Genomic DNA, 24,596 nt, shown 5'->3' on the forward strand with positions numbered 1-24,596 from the left:
TGCTGAAGAGGAAAAAAAAAAAGGACAAGAACATTTGCAAATAAATTAAACTTTATATCTGTATAAAGCTTTTTTCCCCTGCAATATGTATAGTACCAACAGTTGTTGGTACTATACAAAAGTTTGGTGGAGGAGGGGTAATAATCTGGAGCTGTTTTTCAGTGCTTGGGCTTGACTTCTTAGTTCCAGTGAAGACTATTCGGCATGACTGTGCCCCTGTGTACAAAAGACTTTCCATAAAGACATGGTTTGATGAGTCTGGTGCAAAGCAACTTCTGGCCTCAACCCCACTGAACACATCTGAGATTAACTGGAAAGTGCGAGCCAGGTCTTCTTGTCCAACAACAGTGCCTGACCTTAGAAATGCTTTTTTATAAATGAAGGTTTGTTAAATTTTGAGTTTTGCACAGTACTGGACATCAGTAATGGCAGAGTCAGGGCCTGAGGTGAACTTGGCACAATTTTCAGACCACGTCTTTATAGCAAAATATCCAGGCTCCCCCCTTGTATTGCTAACATTCAACTACATTTCACCCTTGCCTCCAAAAAAAAACAAGCCTGAAACTGCCTCATACTCTGACTGACTTTCCCAATAAAACCAGAAGAACCAGGTAGGGCCTGCCGGATCAGTCTTTGCTTCTAAAATTATTTTGAGGAAACACTCATTTCTTTATGACCTTCTATCACAGCAACTTCAGAATGTACATGGCATACTAAAGAACAATGGAATTCAATTCACGATCAGCTCTCATATAATAGGCAAATACCATATTTCTCCTTTTAATCTACAGTTCCAACAAAGAGCTGCTATTTACACAGACTATACCACACCGGCTGTTTGAGGGAAAAGTGCTAAGGCAAGATTATAGTGCTGGACTTAAGTTTGATACCTTTGTCCATTTTCCTCACTGTTCTCTCTCTCTTTGGCAGCATTCTCCATCTCTCACCCCTCCATTCTGTCTCAGCCTGGCCCAGCTGTAGGCTTTTCCAGAGCTCAGAAAGAGGAACAGGAGAAAGCTCAATGCACTGCAGAGTACAAACATGAACGAGACTACTCAGAACAGGCCCTGCTGCCACTGGATGAAGAGGACAGCTGAGTGAAGATGGAAGGAGGGAGGGACGAGGAAACAAGTGAGAGTGAATAAAGAGCAAATGAGGAAAATCATACAGAGAATGTGAGGAGACACATGGGAGACAGAATGGGAGATGAGACAGCAGCTGCATTCATTACATGAATGAAAAGAGTTAGTGTGCTGTATCCCACAGAATTATGGTCTACAACATCAGGCACTAATTTCTTGATTGATTTGTCTATATTTCAAGTTGTAAAGGTGTTTGACACTTTCAGTACATCGGGCCATACAATGTAGGAGTGTCCAAAAAAAAACATCAGCAACAACAGCAAACACAACCGAAAAATAAACATGCTTAAATGAAGACCAAAGACATGGTAAGTATTGCTAGGTAAAACATTTATAAATTAATAAAAACATTCCCTTTTAGTGTTTTACAAGGATCTAACCACTGATTTTCTTCTCCTGCAAAAATTAAAATCAGCTGTACCCCCTCAGGATTGTAAATATAGAAAAATATTTCTGGCAACATTCATCTTTTTGCATGTGTTTTCATACAGTCCCATAGATTACTGAAGAGAAACAGTGGGATGGGTTTCAATGGTACTGGCTGTATACACAAGCTGAACTAAGCAGTGGGATAGATTTGCATAGATAACGCACCACAAACATATCAACATCAACTCTCCATTTAAGCAAAGAAAAGAAAACAGACAAACAAACTAACAAAAAATGAAAATCAACAATAATTCAACAAAAACCAAATACTTGTAAATCCTTTACAAGTTTGTATGGATTTGCACGCTTGTGCACATGCACACAAATTTCCCAAATTTCCTGTAATAAGCAAATGATCAACAAGCAGATCATTTCCTAAACTCCATCCAAAGCTTCATGACTCAAATATCAAAGGTCAGTTTGAGAATATCGACAGCATATTACACTGACAACTCCACTCTTTCCTAAGTCCATATGCACTACTGTCTCTGAGAACGAGACACCAGCACTGCCAAAAACGAACTGCGCTCCAAGCTGACATAAAAGAGAAAGTGCTGTAGTTATAATGTTTAAATTAAACTACCAGTAGGAATACTGTATAAAATGGTTGTGGCTGGAAAACTGCTTAATGCCAATAGATCTCTGAGGATGTGGGTCATTTTAAACTCTGTGTCATGTTTAAATAAAGAACAAGTGTATGTGTATGTATTGTCTATGGGAAAAATCAATTAGTAAATTGTGTGGCAAGTTCTGTGGTAAACATACATGTTTCAAAGCCGATATATTTTGTCCTCTGTACATTTTTACACTTAATTACAAAATCGTTAAGTTGTGAAAGTAGGACTATCGCTACATAGGTCTCAGAAGCAAGTTAACACCCCTGTGCATTTCCCCAACACCATTTTTTTAAATAATTTTTACCAATTATCAGCTTCATGCCAAAGTCAAACTGAAATCAACCCTACTATATCACGGCACCAGGTACACCAGGACAAAGTGTTCTGATTTGTGGGAGGTATTACAGTAAAGTTGCCATTTGTAAAATGTCAATTCAAGATGGGGAAACTTAAAGCAACACTACGCAAGACTGAGACTTCTCTTGAAGAAACGTGTAACTGCTTGGAACGTCGGTTGTGCTTTCTGATGCTTTTCCCTGAGAGGATGGTCCAATAATCATGTGCAAACTGAAAGAGTCGGTGAAGAATGTGTCATCTGAGAATGTACGGGAATGATCTATTATTGTCATTCTATCTTTATCAGTATAAATGTTGATCTACCAAGCGGGACCTTCTTTTTGGAGCCTGTGTCTGTGATGTGTATTATGTACCTCCTCAGGCTTTACAGGGCGACATGACACCTTATTTTAATCTCTCTCTCTCTCTCTCTCTCTCTCTCTCTCTCTCTCTCTCTCTCTCTCTCTCTCTCTCTCTCTCTCTCTCTCTCTCTCTCTCTCTCTCTCTCTCTCTCTCTCTCTCTCTCTCTCTCTCTCTCTCTCTCTCTCTCTCTCTCTCTCTCTCTCTCTCTCTCTCTCTCTCTCTCTCTCTCTCTCTCTCTCTCTCTCTCTCTCTCTCTCTCTCTCTCTCTCTCTCTCTCTCTCTCTCTCTCTCTCTCTCTCTCTCTCTCTCTCTCTCTCTCTCTCTCTCTCTCTCTCTCTCTCTCTCTCTCTCTCTCTCTCTCTCAATAATGCCACTTTCACTTTTACCAAAAAATGTTATATACAGCAGCCTTAAACTCAATGTGAACCTTTATATCGTGACATTTGAAAAGCATGCATTACAGATGCTCTCTGAGCTAGCTGAGAATTTTTTGCTTCATGCTAGTTGGGGGTGGTGGGAGGTCCATTTTGAGTACAGGTTCACCTTAGCACAGTTACAGTTGAGGGAAAATGTACATAGGACAAAACATATTTGCTTTGAACCTCATTAATCACAGAGCTTGATGGTTTCTGAAACACTATTTTTCCTTGTAGTTAAGAGAAAAAAGTGTCGACCCAAGGCTCTACTAGATGCAAATGGAAAACTACAAAATGACAGCACTCAAAGACAGACAGTTGAAATTTCTGCTATTCAATGATCGTGTGTCCCCCAAAGCGTTTTTCAAACAGGATGATTAATTAAAGCAAAAAAAAATATCACTGTAAAAGCACAAAACACCTTTAGATTCTACCCTGTGCCATTGAAGTAATTACCTACTGAGTGCATAACACTAATCAACACTTTCCAGTAACCTGGCTAAAGAAACTGAACAAAAACATTAGGGTGGTTCAAATCGAGCTTTGTGTTAACAAAACATTTTAACATGGATTTATGTTACACACATTCAATACAAATGAAATACTCTACACAACAAAATGAGACATTTTGCAGTTAAAGTAAATGCATTACAGATTTCCTGTAAAAAGAACATCAAAAAAAAAAAACCTCCAAATCTGACATGGCACACAGTATACATGAACATACTCTCTGTCAAACATGCTCTCAAAAAAAGAACAGTCCAGCCCCCCAGCCCCCAAAAAACCACAAACCTGACACACTAACATTCTGAATAGCCTGCACATAATGGACAGAAGTAGGGCGGATGGGTGGCTGGGGAGAATGGATGGATTGATGAAACACTACAGTCGTTCTATATAAACTATAGCAATTAAACCAACATTGCTATCTCCTTTCATTATGTTACACTGATTTAAAGAGTAGATGTGTAAATGAAATAGGATCAAACAATTTTAATTCCAATTCCCCTTCAATTTAAATGACAACCTTTTTCATTCAGGAGAACCATTATGTCATGAGAGGATTTGGCTGTAGGAAGTAATTTGCACTAGAATAATTGTTTAAAAATTAAATAAAAAAAAACAAACAAACATGAGGTATTGTCCCTATGGCTTGTGAATGGATTCACAAACTAGAAAATTCAAAAATCAAAATGCAGTACACACATTTAAAAGAAAATTCTAACTCACACAAACACTTGAACATGCAGTACTTCCACAATGGATGCTAAAGTGTCAGAAGTGTCTTGGCAATAAACAAAAGAAATTTAACTAACCACTGTGCAGTCGCAGCTGTTTTTCAACCCATTTTTCAAGCATACTAATCTCATGCAACATCACGTACCGCCTCCTGCAACACTGAGATGGCTTCTGCTTATTTAAACTTGGCACATTCCCCAAGAGGAGCATAGTTTTTTGAAACCTGCCACGAGCCACATGGAAAGCTAAACGGAGCACTTATTCTGAGCCTGAGGTGGAGCACCACAAAACACCAGTGAAGTATCACTGCCTTTCCAACAGCACAGGTTGACATCGACAGTCCTTTTGAGAGAGTCACTTGCTTAACATGTTTTTGTTGATGTTTCACACGCTCCCAAAAAAAAAATAAAATAAAATCATAAAATAGAATAAAATGAATTATAAAAAAAAAAGTGTCATAGATGCAAAGCACCCCCTCATATTCTATAACCTTTTTTTGTCTTCTATAAAGTCATCATTTCAGCAATAAATGGTTTTGCTACCAGTGACACGTGACACTTGAGAATTTCCCAATTTCAAAAAGTTGAGAAACCATGTGAAATGCTAATAAAAGCAGAAAGCAGTGAGTAAACGTTTGACCTGTATTAAATTGAAAACAGTATAAAAACAATATTCGATACTTTACATTATGAGCTTCACTGTTTTTTTTTGTAGATATGTGTAAAACTGATGCCTGCAACACTTTCCAAAAAAGCTGGGCCTGGAGCATGTTTACAACTCTGTTACATCACCTTTCCTTTTAATTTAACAACACTTAATGAATCTCTGGGGACTGAAGACACCAACTAATCCAGTTTGGAAGACTGGATTTCTTGCCATTGTTCTGTTTTACAAGTCTTCAGCTGTGCAATTGCACAAGAATTTTTGTTGTTATATGTTGAGCTTAATAAGACAGACATTTTAAATAGGAGACAGTTCTGGACTGCAAGCACCTGCACTCTCTGATTACACAACCATGCTGTCGTAACAGGTGCAGAACGTGGTTTGGCTTTGTCTTGTTAAAAGAAGCATGGGTACTCCGGAAAAAGACAGCATCTAAAACAAGCATGCGTAGTTCAGTGTTAATGGTGCCTTCAAAGATGTACAAGTTATCCACTAATAACTCCCATACCATGACAGACGCTGGCTTTTGAACTCCACACTGGTTGCAATCTGGACGGTTCTTTCTTCTTTATACCAGTGAACACAATGTACCATTATTTCCATAAACAACGTGGAAGGTGGACATCACTCCCATTCTTTCACAAATGTTTGTAGAAGCAGTCTGCAGGCCTAGGTGCTTGGTTTTTCACACCTGTGGCCATGGAAGTGATTGGAACACCTGAACGCACTGATTTGGATGGGCAAGTGAATACCTTTGGCAACTTAGTGTATGATTTCCATTGTGCATAGTACAGTCTTAACTTGCATTTGTGGATGCAGCTACGGACGGTAATTCTGACGATGTTTTTTCAATGTACACCTGAGCCCATGTGGTGATATCCATCATAGAAACAAGCACATTTTTTAATGCAATGCTCTCTGAGGGGTCAAAGGTCATTCATAGTTTTCAGCATTGTCCTTCATGCACAGAGATTTCTCTAAATGCCCTGAATCTTCGATGATGATACGCAATGCAGCGGATAAAATACCTAAAATCAAAGTGGCAAAGAGGCAGAGTGACAAAGTGGTGGGCCTCAACTCATCGTTGGTTACAATGGACTCTTTACCAGATACTTGTTTTACACAAGCATAATTGCGTCACCTGTTTAAGATGTTTTCTAAATATTTCAAAATGTACCTACTCACTATAAGTGTATAAAATTTGACATTAATCAAATATTTTAACACGGGTCAAAGCAGATTCGTAAATCACTGTTTTCTATTTTTCCTTTGCATTTTATCCACTGTCCCAACATTTTTTAAATTGTATAAACTAAAATCAATGTCCCCAAATGACATACCCCAAAGTTTTACAAATGTTCCTCCCACCTTAAACCTTTAAACTGGAAAATCTCACTCTGCACCATCACTGTAGGAGACTAGGCATGTGTACAACAGATGTAGTGATCACAAAATGACAAGTCCCCACAAGAGGGAGTGAACTACATGAGCTTTGAGGTGCTTTGCATCTGAAGAAGAAGAACAAAAAAAATAACTTAAAATCCAACAAAAGGAACTTAAAAATACGAGAGTGCAAAACCCCTTAGATAGCCTCTCCGAATGGGAGCACAAGCTTCGGTGCCACCTCTTTTTTAACCCTTCAACTTTGCCTTTGAGATCAGGTGGTGAGATTTTGTCTCTGTTCTCTGAAGGTTTTCAAAAACAAAGGACATAATTGGGGTCCACATAGGGGAGATCCTGCACTTAAAACATGCCACATGAACCACCAAAACCAGTTCAGAACAGAAGGCCAACATTTCTGTCTTTAACTATTTCTTCAGGCTGTCTGTGCACTGGATTCGAAAGACTCAACCTCAATGTTTATGTAAACTCAAAATGTGGCAGGGTACACAACAAATGCACCCAAGATATTGATGAGAACCACTCTGTGATTGACAAAAGCTAATTGGTTTTCACTTTGTAACTGTGGTCAATAGGACAGATGTTTCTATACAAAATGAGAATGTTTCTAAAAAAGAAAAGCAGATTGCATTTCATCTTGCGCATACCAGTTCTGATTTTAAAAGTGTTTCTACTTGGGCAAGACTCTAAAATGGTTTAAGACACACTCAAAGGACAGGTGCTGCCTCATAAACTAAATATCGACTATTCACATTATTGGCATGTTATCAGTTACCCATGATGCTTCATTTCAGTGACTAGGACTGCACTTGTTAAAATTGTTTTTTTATTTAATTTTTTTTTTTTTATATGGGGTGTTCAGAGGAGGCTCCTTTTACAGTTATTAAGGCCCAATCAAACTTATATTAAAAATAATATAAGATTCTGAAAATCATCTGTATAAATCTGCAGGCAAATATCAAATTTCTTCTCACTTGTCAGATTCACTGCAAAAAAGACTAAATACAGCGTCAATAATAATAAAAAAAGGTCTGGGTGCGCAGCAGCATAACATGAAAATCGATATGTAGTTAAATAAAGCAGAACCTTTCCTTTATGGAGTGCCTGCTTTCCGCCAAACCTCCACATTAAAGGATGCAGGTTGCTCTGAGAGTATTGTGTAAAAACATTATACACATATATTTTATATTGACTATTTACAAGATTTATATGCACAATTTCCTAAAGCTTTACCAATGATCCGCTTACATATCCTATACAGATAAAAAAACTGATTAAAAACATGGGATTACACCTGTCTCTCCTCATGCTTTCCTTTTCTTCTTAAAGTCATCACTTTGTCCACAAATGAGTCAAAGATTCCTAAGAAAAAAAAAAAACAGGTGTGAAAGTTATATTGTGTTTATTTTCTACAGCTGTGTGCCTGGAACAGTGGGTGGGATGAACACAACAGGCACCCCTGGACAGCGGCCCTCACTCCTCAGTGTCCTGGCTCGGTGGGAATGGCATGGCCACAGCGTGTTCCTGCGCCAGAGCGGCCAGTTCTTTGAGGAACTCTGAGAATATTATCGCACAGTAAACCGTGTTTTTCACCCGTAGTGCCTCTGCCTGCTTTTCCAGCCCAGATGACCCCATCCCGGCCACAACGCCCCTGAAGAGGGCACTATGCAGAGACTGACCGCCGTCCCTCACGTGAGCCAGTGCAGCCTGAGCCGCGTGCCGTGCCCGTGTCGGACTGTTAGTATGCCTCAAGATCAAATCGCCCAGAGATGGTTTTCGGCTCTTCACTGTGAAAAAGACAGATATGCTAAGACACAATACTTTGCCCAGGTATGATCACTTATCAGAAACTCAAATGTTTTTATTTCAGTAATTTTAATATAAATTTAAATGCATGTACATTAAATGTAATGTAAATTAAACAGTACAAATTACAGTACTACTCTTGTTTTACTGATGGAAAAATAAATTAATTCAAAGAGGAACATTGGTCAGTCAGTAATTGTTTTTCTCTGTGGTATCTAGGTAGATATAGCTAAGCGAGCTCTCCCATTGGCTAGGACTTCAAGAGAAGACTGAAGAAAATGTTTCAGGTCATCATCAGCATAAAAGAGAAGGCTACAGAGGAATCAACCAAACATGTTTTGATTTTCAATAGGTGGCACCAATGTCAGGAAGAAAAACACATCACCCAAGGCCTTCTGGAAATCCTAGATACATCAATGACTGTGAACATGAGCGGCAGTGTAAAAAACAGCAGCAGCAGCTCTGTATCAGGCCTCTCTACTGAAAAAGTCACTGTAAAAATGCTACAAGCTAAAACATGCAAATTTGTCTGTCACAGACAAAATAAATAAAATAAAAGAAAAATAGAAATGTTTTTTAGGGGCTTCGAAAAGCCATATTTAATCTAGAATGTGTTTAATCTATCCCACAGGGAAACTAGCATTATCGGAGAGATGTGTTTATATGTAATGATATGGGATGCTACCATTCAATATTTTTCATGTACCTATCTACAGATAATGGTGCATAAACATTCAAAAATATGCAACTACCTCAATTATTGCAGAGACAAAAAAGATTGTATATTTTAATATAGGGGCCTTGTGTGCCTAAACATTACACTCTTCTGGGATTGCAATAAATACACCAAATATTGGTCTAAAATATTAGTCAATGTCCAGATGCCTTCTTTTAAGTCATTGCACCTGCAGTCTTCTAAAATAGCATGTACTGCCTGTGTGCATAAAACAACCTCATCTTTACTAGGTACAATAAACATAGTATTAATATAGTGTGGGATTACTAGTGTCTTCCTATGGTTTGCAAGAAATAAATCAATAAATGATGTAAAAATGATTATGAAGCACACATTCCCCTCAATTGACCTTTACACAGATACAGATAAAGAGACACACACACACACACACACACACACACACACACACGACAAAACCCTTTCATCTTCTCGGTCACTAACCCAGCGAGTCCGATCGGCGCAGAGGAGGCACTGCTGTGGGCGAGTCTGTCCAGTCCAGTTTGCCTCGCGCCAGAAGGAAGCGCCGAGCCTTCCTCAGCATGGCTGGAAAATCCTCGTGCACTGCAGCAAATGATTCAATACGATTCTTTACAGATCCAAGCACCTGAGAATGAGTAAGAGAGGGGAAGGTGACAAATCAAACTAAATCAGTCAAAACACAGCGTTCAGTTCACTGCACAATAAAGGCTGAAATGTCATTCAGATCTGAGGTTTTAAATAAAAAAAAAAGATAAAAAAAAGTCCCTGGGGAGATTCAAGCAGAATAAGACAAAGCCTCTTGCTTTCTAATGAACACAAAATGTTCAAAAGGCCTTCTGTCAAAATGCAGTGATGAAAGAACAGAAAGACAGAACGGCAGAGGAATTCAGACAAAAGAAACAAGGAACACAAAATGTTTGTCAAAACATGGGATTTTACCTACCAAAAACAAGCAAGCTGTCACATCAGAAACACTTAAAAAGAAAAAGAAATCAGACGCAGATGTTTTGGATGTGTATGTGGGAAGACGAGAAGTATTTTATTCGCTTACAAATGAAGGTTATAATATTGATGTGTTTCCACAATATTTTAATAACTTTCTTAGAGCAGTATATATTTCTCATCTATCAACTAACCCAAGCTAAACATGAGTGAGGGAAGTGAAGAAGTTATGAGGTATCCACAAATCTAATGCAGAATCCACAAGATGGCAACAAATACAGTAACAATGACAGTCCACTATCAACACCAAAACCAAAAAGCACAGAGGTCCATCGTACAACTGCAGAGAAACTACCATTAAAGACCTCTCTTCAAAAATCACAATAATAAATGTCACTATCGCTGTTAATTCGAGAAATGGCACCTCTGACTCAAACACAATCAGTATTATTGGGGGCTGTCTTTAATCAGAAACACTAAACACTTTTATTGTGCTGTACAATTTGAACTTAACTCTCACAAAAACATTTCATAGATGGAAACGAACTCATTAACTAACTCTGGTGTACAGCATGCTTTTTCATTTGAGATTTTATTATTAATGTACAAAAATCTTCTGCATGGTCCCTGACAAAATACACAGTATAAACTAAACAAAACCTGTTTTTTAATATCCTGTTAGAAAAACACTGTAAGATGTATATTATTTTTTGTTTATACAGGCTCTTTGAATTTCACCATATTCCCCAAACTGTTATTACCAATATTTCTAGATACAGCACGAGCAACCTGCTGGTTATTCTAAAGCCATCTTTCTGTCATGGGTCTCATTTGTGTTGCAGAAAGAGGCTGAACCTGGTAATTCATGAAACTTCATTTTGAACGAAAAAAAAAAAAACTAAAAAAAAAACCTGAAAGACAAAAAGAAATCTAAGAGCACAATAATAATAATTAAAACAGGACGCAGTTTGTTTTCATCAGATTAACAATGGAAAAAAAGTAGGATATGTGGAGCTATTTCACAGTTTGTGTGGATCATCAGACAAAAAACAAAGCAAAATTCACCTTAAACTGGTTTCATGAACATGACAATAAGTGTTCTTCAGTTATTTCCCAGTCACCAGATCTAAATCAAATGGAACACTTGAGATGTGATAGAAAAAGAGATTCATAACATGAAGGTACACTTGAAAATTCTGAAGGAACTGCATGATATGATCATGAAAAAGAATCTCAAAGAAATGTTTTCAAGATCTTTTGGAATCCACACCACGAAGAACTGATATAAATAATCAGTGCTTAAAGAACTTACTTTCTTAATTTAATATCTTGAATTTTCTATTTTACATTTTTTCTCATTTTCAAGTCTTTTTGGTTGCATGTCAGCTGCCTCAACTCTCAACAGAATAACGTCTTCCTCACCACCCTAAAAACAGCAACAGAACTATACAGACGAGTGTCAACTTTTATGCAAGTTTAGACGTATGTACACTGCACAATGCTCAAATGTCTGGACATGCGAGTTTAAGCTTAATGCGTCAACTCTTGACTGGATCAACTCTTTTCCTTACAGCGGCTCTAATGTGGTGTGAAATCTTACCTGTATCAGGGACTTGACGCTGGGCTGGAACACCATGTTTGTGTTGAGCAGAAAGGAGCGGAGGAGAGGCTGAGGGTAGCAGGCCAGCTGAAAGACAATGCCCGTCAGCAGAATGTTCACATACAAAGAATTCTGCATCATGTTCTCCAGCTTTGAAAACAGCACCGTCATGAAAGGACCTGCAGACAGAGCGAATGCAGCAGAATTATCAGTTTGATTTTTTCAGGCTTTTACTTCTCTTCTTTACAGTTTCTATGCTTCTACTGCCTGCTTTTCCCCATCATCTGATATTCTATATATTCAACCTGTACTGTACCATGTTCGTATTATCTGCTAGTCTATATATCCAGCCTGTACTGCAATTTCATGAGGAAAAAAATAAGATCACTTTTGGTCTTCTGGAAGACAAAGATACAGATACATCACTGATTGTGAAGAAGAGTGGCAGCCTGCTACAAGGGAAAATGTAGGCTAATATGTCTGTCACAAGTTTTAAGTAAGACATGGACTGTCTTTAAGAAGTTTAAAATGTCTGTTTCATCTAGTGTGGAAAAGTGTGGAAGTATTGTTCATCTACCTGCATAGGGACAGTAGATGAAGATTTTGCTATTTGCCTAAATATGACGCATTAACATCATAACACAACTGTGATTAGATTGTGTACTATCCCTGTTAGATAAAGGAATGGGATAAATGTAAACATAGTTCCACTGAATCTCTGGCCAGCTACATTTTTATTTATTTTATTTAATTTTTTTGACTGATCATTACCTATGTATGGTTGTACAAGAGGTTGCCCAAGGGGTCTTGCTGGGCTAAACATTCCTGTACCGGAACCATCAGGCTTCGAGTCACCAACAGCTCCCTGCTCGGAATACAGCGGAGGACACTCCTCATCTGTCCGGTTTAGACCAGGAGACGCAGACTGGGGCTCCTGGCTGTACTCTTCAAAGCTTCGTGTGTGAACTTTCCTTGCTTTCACTCGCTCCTCTAGTTCCCTCAACTCCTGGTGGAAAGCTTCAATACTGATTCCCTGACCATTGGAGTCTCCAGCTAGTGGTTCAGATGGTGCCTGCTCCAGCAGCTCCTCAATAAGGCTCTCAACGGACTCCAGGCTGTGGGTGGTGCAGGTTGTGAGGGAAGTTTCGACCAAGCTTGGTGCTGGAGCAGATCTTTGGCCTTCACTGGAGTTACATTCCTGGGATGAGGGCTGTAGGGTAGGTGGATTTGGTTGGAGTTGTGGAAGCGCACTGGATTGCACCTGAGATGAAGCTGGTTTTTTCACTGTGGTACCAGTGTTGAAATCACTGTAGCCTCCCTGTAAGGCAAGACTGGATTCAATAGAGGCCGGACCAACTCTTCCATTCAAGCCTGATTCTCCATCTGTAACATCTGCATCTCTCTTTACCTTCTTCACCTCCATTCCACTATCCGAACTGTCCACACACTCATCTACCTGTCCAGTGCCGTTATAAAGTGCTCGATGAGGAACCACGTGTGGGTGCGGACCTACAGGTTCTGCCGGCCCTGAAAGTGAAGCTGTGGCTGATGATGATGAAGGCTGCAGAGGGATGGCGCTGGGCAGGAGGCTGCGTTTCTTGCTGCGGGGGGTGAGGCTGATGCAGTTTTTGGTGATAGTGACATCCCACTCTCCACTGTTTCGGTCTGAGCTGCTCCACTCCGCTCGCGCTGCTGCCACCACCGCTGCCCTCTGCTGGGCGGCATCTGTATGTCCACCACGCTGCATGGAAAAGTGCTCAGGCACCATACTGAGAGATGGATTGGACGTGGGAGGGGGGGGTGGAGGCGGTGCTGTGTTTGGGGACGGGTTCTCTCCATCGTAGGGAGCTGACCAGTTCCGACAGGCCCAGGAGCACAGCTCAATGCCATGGCGAGCATCTCGCAGGTACTCCAGGTAGCCAGACTCAGCTTCTGAAGCATCAAGCGGCTGGTGCATTGGGCTGTTGGGAGAGGGAACACTTCCATGGGGCGAGGAGGGAGTGTTGTCTAGACTGGAGGTGGAGGATGGGTTGCTTGAACCGCCAGAGCTTTGCTGGCGGATGAAAAGAGCCAGGCGAGATGGAGTGCTGGGTTTGGGGTGGACTGGAGACTCTGAAGTGGGGCTACCCAAAACTAAAGTAAAAACAAAAAGATCATATCAGAGGCCATGAAGCATGTCATGCCTTGAAATAATATACTACCGTTCAAATGCTGCAGACTCCAAATTCACAATAATATAAAACTAGTGGCTGCAGACATTCTTAAAATGACTGCAATGTCATGCTGGCACTGTGAACTTTATATGCTTTAAATCAGGCTGCAAGAAAGACCCCATTTACTCCTGGTCACTTCATGTGTCCCGAGTATCTCAACAAAGCTAAGCCATATAAAAATGCAAGTGTAAACACACCCAAAACGCATTTAAAACATACAAATATGAATGCTCAAACCACATCAGAAGGTGATCTGAGACACATTTAAGCCATGTTACAGCAGTGTAAACACATCTCTCCAAAGCACATTTAACAACTAAAACTCCTCCCAGTACAACAACATGCAGTACATCACTGGGCACCTGATCTGTGTCTGTGAGAAAGATGGAGAACGCACATGGTTGAAGACCAGACAAAAGTAAATGCAGTCTGCAATAATCTGCAATAGCAACTTTCTGCAGATGACTTACAGGAACTGTGTAATATTCAAACACATATCTAAACAGCTCTCAGAGATCAGCTTCTACGTAATGAACAGATTTCCATATTCTGTCCCAGATGGCTGGATTTCAGTTGAGACATTTATCTACCAAACATAAATACATGTGGCTAAAATCTTATCAGGACAAAATCCAGATACTAGTCACATAAACTGGCCAGGTGTAAAGGAGGTCAAAGAGTCACCAATGATGCTAATCACAAAGACTCTTTCACATTCAAAACCTTGGACATTACCAGGATACTTTGATGGTAAAAGTACTTTTACAGGCATCTCATCATTCACACATGCAGCCCCTAAACCAAGAGAGACAAACATACAGCCCTCACCAAGTCAGGCTAAATCATGGTTCTCATCAAATGAAGTTAGAATCTATGTTCTAGATTAAAATAATCTTGTAGACCACAAGTGACCGTTTACAAAACGACTGACACACTGCTTAACCAGTCACTGCTTAGCAACCATCTCTAAGAACTACTACTTCATTAATTTGAATGAAAAATTCCAGCAAATGTACTCAGTCCTCAGGGCTGTGCTATTTTTATTTTATTCCTGAAGCTGAAAAGGCTTTGGATTAAACCCGAGACAATGAAAGCTCAATGATAAGCAAATTTTTTTATGATTAGCTGCACAGACTGCTAACAGCCAAATAAATATTTTAATTTCAATTTGACTTTTAAGAAATATTTTAACGTCAATGTTTTGTAGGTGATATTTATTCAGTCAATTTTTTCAGAATGTATATTACAAATAAACGATAAAACACATTGTGGCTTACTGATGTGTTATCTGCCTACTGAACTGATTTTTGTGTCCTCTTACCTAAACGGAGATCGACACCATTGTCTTAAATGGTATTTTACCCTCAAAGTCCCAGAAAAGAAGATTTCATGCTGTCAGCATTAAAGGACAAAATCTCATTCTTCTTCTTCTTCTTTTTTTGGCTGTTCCCTTTAGGGGTCGCCACAGCGGATCATCTGCCTCCATCTTGCCCTATCCATTGCCTCCTCTACTTTCACACTAACCATCTCCATGTCCACCTTCACTACATCCATAAACCTTCTCTGAGGTCTACCTCTTCTCCTTCTACCCTGACAGCTCCATCTCCAACATTCTTTGCCCAATATATCCACTGTCCCTCCTCAACACATGTCCAAACCATCTCAACTTGGCCTCCCTGGCTTTATCTCCAAACTGCTCCACCTTCACTGTCCATCTGATCTGCTCATTTCTAATCTTGTCCAGCCTTGTCACTCCCAACGAAAATCTCAGCATCTTCATGTCCGCCACCTCCAGCTCAGCCTCCTGTCTTTTAGACAGAGCCACAGTCTCCAAACCATACATCATAGCAGGATGCACTACTGTCTTGTAAACCTTCCCTTTCACTCTTGCTGCTATCCTTCTGTCACACATCAGCCCTGACACCCGTCTCCACCCACTCCATCCTGCCTGCACCCTCTTCTTCACCTCTTTTCTACACTGTCCATTGCTCTGGATGGTTGACCCAAGATATTTGAAGTCATCCACTTTTACGACCTCTACTCCTTGCATCTTCACCTTTCGACCTGCCTCCCTCTCATTCACACACATGTATTCCGTCTTGTCTCTACTGACCTTCATTCCTCTCCTCTCCAGTGCAAACCTCCACCTCTCCAGATTCTCTTCTACCTGCTCTCTACTCTCACCACAGATTGCAATATCTAAAGGACGAAATCTCATTCATTTCTAAAAAAGATTTTCTGTTGTGACGTTTTTTTTCACCCTAGCAGCTATACATGGATGCAGGGTAGAAACTTTCCTGCTTATCTCTGGACTCATGAACAAAATTCACTCATGAATCTAAACGAAATATTGAAGTATAAAAGTGGTACGGCAAAAGCATAAAGCATATGTGGGCATACAGGCATATGAACTTCTATTGACAATATTTTTGGATTACTTTTTACCTTTACTTTTTATTTTTTTTACATACCCCTTAAATGCTTTCCTTTCAAAATGTGACGATGGTAAACGGAACAGCAATAAGTTTGGTGGCAAGTAAAACCTGCCAATGTTTTGTAGTAATGAGAAAAAATTGTAAAACACTACATTATGCAAAACCTGTATTTTAATTTTGTTTTATATTCTTGTTAACTTTTAAATAGTTTGCCAACAGTATACACAAAAAAATGTCTCATTTACAGATATATCTTCAAATCTTACTGTTCCAGTATTGAAAACCTCTTCACATAAATTGGAAATTGTTGCTAAAAAGAAGTCAATTTAAATATTTCAAGTTGGGCCCCAGTATTAATCATGTTTGTAGAATAACCCAAATATCCCAGTAGCGCATCCTGGGATTTGTGCAGGTAAACCGCTGCATCACCTTGCCTGAATGTACATTGGCAGGAAACAAACAAACAAACAAACAAATAAGCTCATGACTGATGGCACTCACCCTTGCCCCAGAAGGCAGGTTCCTCCTCCCTCTCACTAGAGGACGCTGTGGTGATTCGGCAGCACTCTGGGATAAGAGACAGAAACTTATCGGCTGATTTGCCGTAGAGGTCAGTCTCTCTGACTGCACGCCGCTGACTCAGCATCACGTGTGTACAGGGCAGCAGATACCTGCACATTAAAAAGCAACTTAAAGCACAGACTGCATAACGAAGCACATTCAGAGTCCAAGAGGAACGTGGATAATTACGTTTATCTCACGCAAACACACACCTGAGAACGAGCTGGAGCATGAGGTCTTCACAGTTGAGGGAGAGCAAAGTCTTGAAGAGACTGAGAGAGACCATGCACAGCTACAGAGCGATACAAGCGAAGAAAGTTACTACACATACTCACTCACCCTGTCTCAAAACTACATAACAGTAGAGCTGTCACTAACGATTTAATCAGTACTTGAGCAATCACTTTGCTATTATGACTATTAAATAACCAGTGATTTTTTTTTTTTTTAAAGACCAACCAAAATGAACAATAATAAACCATAAATAGATACTTTATTGGAAAAAGACAGCAGGGGAGCCTTTAAAAGGAACTGCACTGCCTATACACTGTGCAAAAAAACTCAAGTTTACAAAACTTGAGTTAAAAAATGTGCAAGAGCTAGTAGACCACCAAAACTGTCACCATCAGATAAACAGCGCTTAAAGATTTCATCTTTGAGAGAAAACTGAGATTCAATATTGCTTTGGATCTGTTTCTGACCAACCTTCCAATGTCAGAAGACAACTAAACACTATGAATCTAAAAAGACGTGTAGCTGTCAGGATGTTACAGAGAAAAAGAAACAAAGACAAAAAAATCATCTGCAAATCAAAGAGTCCAGACCTCAGCATCACTGAATGTGTTTGGATTACTTGAATTGTGAGAAACACAAAATGTAACCAAATTTTAAGACTGAACGTTGGAGGTGTGGAAAAATTTCCCTGCAGGTTTCTTTGAAAAACTGAAAGCAAGCTTCCTGAAGAGAATGGAAGCTGTAATAAAGGCAAAGGGTGGACACACTAAAGAAATAATAGTAAATAGTAAAAGAAATCGTAAACATTCCATATGAATGCGTGAGCCTCTGTCGGTTTCTTACTGTAAGAGACCAGTATAATTATCTAAAACATGCATTATCACCAGCTAAACTCTCAACTAAACACCACTGATTCAACATAAACTGAGTAATTAAGTTTAATCAAGTGATTGTGACAGCCCTACATGACAGCACTGTAGTTTCTACAACTAAATAAATGGCTATACAAGCAAAAGATACTAAGGCATCTAATCACTACAGAATCCCTCTCTATAAGAAAAGTAAACTGCACAGTGGTGTTTTTTAGACTGACCCGTGAGTTGCTGCTGATGCGTGTGAGCAGTGTGTCAAGGATTGTGTCGTTGTCGTGCCGATGCAGCAGGATGAAACGGAGGAAGGTCTTCAAGAGGGACGTCTCTGTGACACTGCGCAGAAACAAGTCCAGATAGGCTGTGCTCGCAATCATCTCATCCACAGACGACTGGAAAGAAGGAGGAAAGTGCAGTGAAGCCAGACAGAGAGCAAAACAGGGTTTAAGTAGAGGGTAGAAGGCATGCAGGGAAGGGAGTGATTGAAAGAGCACAGAATTCAAAGAGAGTTAATATTACACACTCTACAGCAGTGGTTTTTAAAAGTGTGTGGATGAGTGGGTCCCGGGAAAGCCGGATAAGTGCATTTTTTTGTTTGTTTTTCCAGGAGAGCACAGCTTAACAAAGTGCATTTAAGATCACAAGAGGTAACCACTACTTCTGCACTGTTGTTGCCCACAAATATCTTCTGTGTTATTATTGCAGCCTTTTATATCAGCCCTGTGCAGCAAGCTCAGTCATGAGCACATGATGTTCTCAATTTTTTGAATCTATCAATCTATCTTTTGCTGCTTTCTGTAAGCTACAGTGAGTCTAGGATTGTTTGCATTTAAATCCTGCAAATAAACAATGGAAAGTTTTTGAATTATGAAAAATTTAGAACAAAGAAAAGTTATGACAAGCAAAAGAACAAAGACATTCTGCACAGATTCTGCACTATTTCTAGGCCATAATTCAAATTTAAGCACTTTGTACAAAAGGGTCAGTCTTATTTCTTCCACTGAAGCCCAAATTCAGAGGACTCTCAGGCACTTATGGTCTGCTCATCAGAGGCTTTTGTCACTGCTACTGATCAGAGCTGTGCCAGCTGGTGTGCACACTGCCATTAAAGCAAAAGCGGGAAAAACACTAAGGAATTGTAAATTTCATGCTTAAACTTAAAAACAATCTACTTTTCATTTAATTGTTTAGCTGATTATTTAATTTGTAATGAAAAACCTTGCATTAAATTAGAAAACTAGCAGAAGCATATTCACCAATGGTCCACTTCTATTTTGCGACACAAACAAGGCTCCAGAATCATCCTGAAAAATTATCAGCCATTTCAAGACAAAAACTGACCTTAAAAAATATTAAAACTGCTTTGTTTACATTACATTCCCTCCTGAAATCTGAAATTGTGTACTACTATATTATAGATTTTTGAGAATTCATACCTTGCACACAAGCACACATATACTTTCAGACACAATGTATACACGTCAAACTAGGTTACAGACATCTGAAACCTCCATGAATTGATTAACTCTTAAGTCTTTTTTTTTTTTTTTTTGCTTTGTGTCCAAATATTTTATATGTGTGGCAATTTTATTTCTGTCTCAGTGTGCGACAGCCTTTAAATGCCTAAAATGCTTTGTGTACACCACAAGTCTTTTATAAAAAGACTGGGTATCTCACACTATCTGACTGGTTTTTGCTGATTTTTTTTGGATGACTGAAATATTTGGGATCACACTACTCAACTTTTGAGCTGTTGATGAACTGAATGGAACTCACTAAACTCAAACTAACTCACACATTCTCTTGTCACTAGGAGACCTAAATAAAGAAATGTTGTGAAGAAGTGTGTTGTGAGTTTTAAATTGTGCTCATGCCTTAAACTCATTAAAAAGCTTTACTCAACAAGTGAGTGACCTTTCGCCATTTCTCTTTATTTACTTGATGTATTTTCTTCTTTCGCACTCTGAGTTTTCACTGGCTGTTGCAGGAGTCGCTGATCAATATACACTACTAAATTACACACAGAGTCCAGTCGAATAAAATCAAACATCTGATAGACTCCGACTGGTCTGAAATGTGATTGAGAGGCCAAAAAAGTTGGTCTGCACCCCACGCACACTAATCTCTCTCCAACTGTCAACTACGACTGACTCAAAAATCTGTAGATTAGAACCAACCAGCACAGACTCAGCCAGATGCAGAATTGGGGCTTGAGGCATCTTCCGACGGTCTCACCTTGTGCAAGGCGGGCCCCATTACAGGCACCAGGAAGCCATTGTGGAGGTAGTCGAGAAGCTGGCAGCGGACCAGCGGGTGGGCCACCTGCACCACAGCATTACAAAACTCCAGACTGTTCATGAAGAGCACCAGGGACGGCACCCCCATCCAATCTTCCCTGCGCAGAGCGTGCCAATCATCACCCCGCACCTCGATTTTCCGTGGCAGAGATGAGTAGAGTGCACTCAGCCCTGTCGCCAGTACCTGAGGGTAAAGATATTAAAATGCTTGCTTCACACATCAAGGTCTGAAATACAGTCCTTTTTGGAATATAAACCTCCATCTGCATTACAACCATGTCTAAAATCCTGTGGAGCAAAGAAAAAAGCCCCTTGGAAACTGTGGATCATATCGAGGAGTAGAAGGGTTTAAAAACAGTTGTAGCTAGAATTGCATATTTACTTTACATGTAGAGACTTCACTGATCCTATATCTGGTATGCAGAATATGCTGGATTAAATACAACCCCTATTCCAATGAAGTTGGGACATTGTGTAAAACATAAATAAAAACAGAATACGATGACTTGCAAATCCTTTTCAACCTATATTCAATTGAATACACTACAAAAACAAGATATTTAATGTTCAAACAGATAAACTTTATTGTTTTTTGCAAATATTCACTCATTTTCAGTTTGATGCCTGCAACACGTTCCAAAGAAGTTGGGACAGGGGCAACAAAAGACTGGGAAAGTTGAGGAATGCTCAAAAAACACCTGTTTGGAACATTCCACAGGTGAACAGATTCATTGGAAATGGTGAGTGTCATGATTGGGTATAAAGGCAGCATCCCTGAAAGGCTCAGTCGTTCACAAGCAAGGATGGGGTGAGGTTCACCACTTTGTGAACAACTGTGTGAGCAAATAGCCCAACAGTTTAAGAACAACGTTTCTCAACGTGCAATAGCAAGGAATTTGGGGATTTCATCATCTACAGTCCATAATATCATCAAATGATTCAGAGAATCAGGAGAAATCTCTGCAAGTAAGCGGCAAGGCAGAAAACCAACATTGAAAGCCCGTGACCTTCAATCCCTCAGGCGGCACTGCATTAAAAACCGACATCATTCTGTAATGGATATTACCACATGGGCTCAGGAACACTTCAGAAAACCTTTGTCAGTGAACACAGTTCGTCGCTCCATCTACAAGTCCAAGTTAAAACTCTGCCACGCAAAGTGAAAGCCATATATCAACAACTTCTTTGGAACGTGTTGCAAGCATCAAATTCAAAATGAGTGAATATTGGCAAAAAACAATAAAGTTTATCTGTTTGAACATTAAATATCTTGTCTTTGTAGTGTATTTAATTGAATATAGGTTGAAAAGGATTTGCAAATCATTGTATTCGGTTTTTATTCATGTTTTATACAATGTCCCAACTTCATTAGAATTGGGGTTGTACCAGTGGCAGAAATAAAAATGAATCTGATCCAATGCTTTCACCAATCTAACCTAAAAATAGCACAGAGATGCTAGTAGTGCCGCAAACGCAGCAAAGTATGTCACGTGATATCATCGACAATCACATCACAGAGTAACATGATACTGGTATGCTGAGGGTAGCAGCAGAACCACTGAGCTTTGCCATTTGGAAATAAGTTCTAGTTACAGTGTTGCGGTGCATCTAACTCAGCACTGCTGCCGACTTAGCAAATATGGGGACGTAGAGTGACGATAGAAGTGAAAAAAACACATCTAAATACTGTAGTCTTGTAAACAATTTAATAATTAATTTTCAGATATTGGGACAAATTTCCTTCAAAACAATATGATCTGATGCAATCTCACTTCCTGCTCTAACATGCAGGGGTGTGGCTATAATAAGACTCTGCCTATGAACAAAACTCATTACTCACAAATGACAATATTTAAGTATTATTTTCACAAGTTATAATTTAGGGGTTAGGCTTTGAAACAATCACCTCCCAAAAGAAATCCTATAAGTGATGATTTTGATGTATTTAGTTTATTAATAGCTCAACTGGGGACATTTTACTGAATTTATTTATTTATTTTTTACTGTGGGATTCTGTAGAATGGTGCATATATGTTATATTTGCATTTAACAAGCATTTTTCAGGGCTGAAACACGCTTTTTTTGCATCCATTATTTTCCATTACACCAGTCAAACCAGGAAATGATGTGAGGGGATCCTTGTTTTTTCGCAACACAGTCAGCCAGATTGAAGACTTTATCATTTGATCTCTCTGACCCATCTACTTGTATAGTGGATATTTGGTGGTCTGGTGGTTTGTTAAAAGGGGAGGGGTCATGTGACTACTCGGATCAGAGGGTCTGCATTTTTTATTGGCCAAAATGTAAAATGACAAAATTTTCCAGTAGTTACTGAGGGGGCATAAGTAATACACTGTTATTGCGATGTATCACTCTATGACATGCTTTCCAAAGCACGCTAGCATCGTCAGTTTGGCTAGAACACCTAGTGTGTGATTCGTAAAAAATACAATTTCTCTAAATTTTAATTTTGCATCATGAAGATGGCTTTAAGTATTTCAGCATTTTTTGCCATAATGGCCATCCTTAAACTAACCTAGCCCTAAGTAGCTAGAAATTAGTAAATAAAAAAATTAATACAAATATCTGAACAAGTAAATGCACAAATATCTTCAGCTTAAACAGAGAGACACAAAGTAGAGGGATGGAAACGGCAACATGTGTTGCTGTTAAGCAGGTCAGATGAAAGCTAATTCTATTCTACTAGATAAAAATTATTAAAATTATTCATTATAATTAAAATTATTCTTGAGGATTAAAACAAAACTGACTCCTCTTGGATATTCCATAATTTTAACCTCCAGTGTACAAAACCACATACTTTTTGTGCATCACCACATAAAAACAGCAAACAACAGTATTTACACAACTCAAAGAGAAACGGCTGCAGCTTTGGAGCCCCCTGCTGCACAGACAGCACAGCATTACATCACAGCACAGCACAATACGAACAGACGATATTCACTGAGAAACAGACGTGCACCATACATTTCAAAACAAGTACACACTATAATCCATATATAAGTAATGACTCTAACATGTTAAAAGGCCAATATCCTAAGTTTTTCTTGGATTTATTTATTTATTTATTTACTCTTAAGGTCGTTATGGTTTTGTGTAGTTACAATATATTTTTTTAAACATGACTATTTTCCAAACTCTACTTATTCCCTAGAACAGGCTACTTGTGTTATTGTGCCATTAAGACTATAAGATTATTTGTAAATGACATCTGACCTGATTGGCTGCCCTCATTTATGCCTCAAAGCAGTTTGAGCTGAAACACTCCTTATGACTTTAGCATGCTGCAGAATGAATAGACTGAATGTGCATTTAAGGTTATGGTTTTCATTACATCACAGAAAGATTACATTCAACACGGGTTGTTTCTGCAGCTTGTATGGATTGTATGGAGCGAGAAGTAGGCAGTACATGTGAAACACTTTCAGTGTTTCAGCCCATCAATTCAGAGGCCATCAACTCTCCTCCTAGAGAACTGCTTTGGTTCTAAATAGTCTCACAAGCCAGATGTGCTCTTGTAAATAGGAGTACACGCATGAAGACAACATTTTGTTACTAGATTGGAGAGAAGTCTAGCCAATATGCCCCTCTAACCACCCCGCCTAATTTACTTTAGTTCTTTTAACGCTGGAGTACAACCAATCACACTCTTTGCTAAAGGTGGTTTCACTGTCATTTTTTCACTGTCAAAGAGGTGAAAATTCTCAGCCAACCCAGCTTTGAGGAGGAATAAATGTAGAACACATGCACTGTTACAGTCACAAATTGCGTTTATATGAAGTAAAACTACCTGAAGCATACTAAACATCATCCTAAACAAGAATCTTGCTTTAGTTAACAACAAAGATAGGAGACTGATACATATATATAAAAAACTGCAACAAATAAACGATACCTGAATGTGTTACAACCTTTAAATATACATTTCTATTAATGAATGTACAATGCTTTTAGTTTAGCCCTAAACAATACAGAAATGCCATCAGAGGAAATCAGTGAAAAATAATGTTATCCTACTGACATAGCTAAGAATGTATCCAAATATCTATAAAGCACTAAAAAGAAGAAAACGTCAGTAAAGCTCTTCATAAACATCACACTACTCTCTATGGCAGGGGTTCTCAAGCTCAATCCAATCCTATTGTACATGCATAACCACCAGCACAGTACTGCTATTTAAACCATATTCAGAACACAAAGTTAGACTGTATGCAATAATAACAGCTTAAATGACTATCAAGATAGCTGCCTACTTGTGGGTTTTTGGCAAAAAAATGGAATCAATAAGCAGTATTGA

The 24,596-nt window shown here is 39.1% G+C and overlaps 1 protein-coding gene across 2 annotated transcripts in view; it reads right to left on the reverse strand.

Annotated features, from left to right (window-relative positions):
• Positions 1-3,297: 3,297 nt before the first annotated feature.
• fam160a2 (family with sequence similarity 160 member A2) overlaps positions 3,298-24,596 on the reverse strand; it is a 58,382-nt gene continuing 37,083 nt past the window's right edge. For both annotated transcript variants that reach the window (XM_017706553.2, XM_037539280.1), the window contains exons 7-14: positions 20,217-20,462; positions 18,206-18,373; positions 17,091-17,170; positions 16,819-16,988; positions 12,441-13,802; positions 11,670-11,848; positions 9,590-9,752; positions 3,298-8,393 (exon numbers count right to left, since the gene is read on the reverse strand). In XM_017706553.2, the coding sequence (XP_017562042.1) occupies positions 8,080-8,393; positions 9,590-9,752; positions 11,670-11,848; positions 12,441-13,802; positions 16,819-16,988; positions 17,091-17,170; positions 18,206-18,373; positions 20,217-20,462 (2,682 nt within the window). In that variant the 3' untranslated portion in view covers positions 3,298-8,079. The remainder of the gene's footprint in view (positions 8,394-9,589; positions 9,753-11,669; positions 11,849-12,440; positions 13,803-16,818; positions 16,989-17,090; positions 17,171-18,205; positions 18,374-20,216; positions 20,463-24,596) is intronic.

Source organism: Pygocentrus nattereri, chromosome 6 (assembly GCF_015220715.1).
Source record: "Pygocentrus nattereri isolate fPygNat1 chromosome 6, fPygNat1.pri, whole genome shotgun sequence".
Classification (NCBI taxonomy): Eukaryota; Metazoa; Chordata; class Actinopteri; order Characiformes; family Serrasalmidae; genus Pygocentrus; species Pygocentrus nattereri.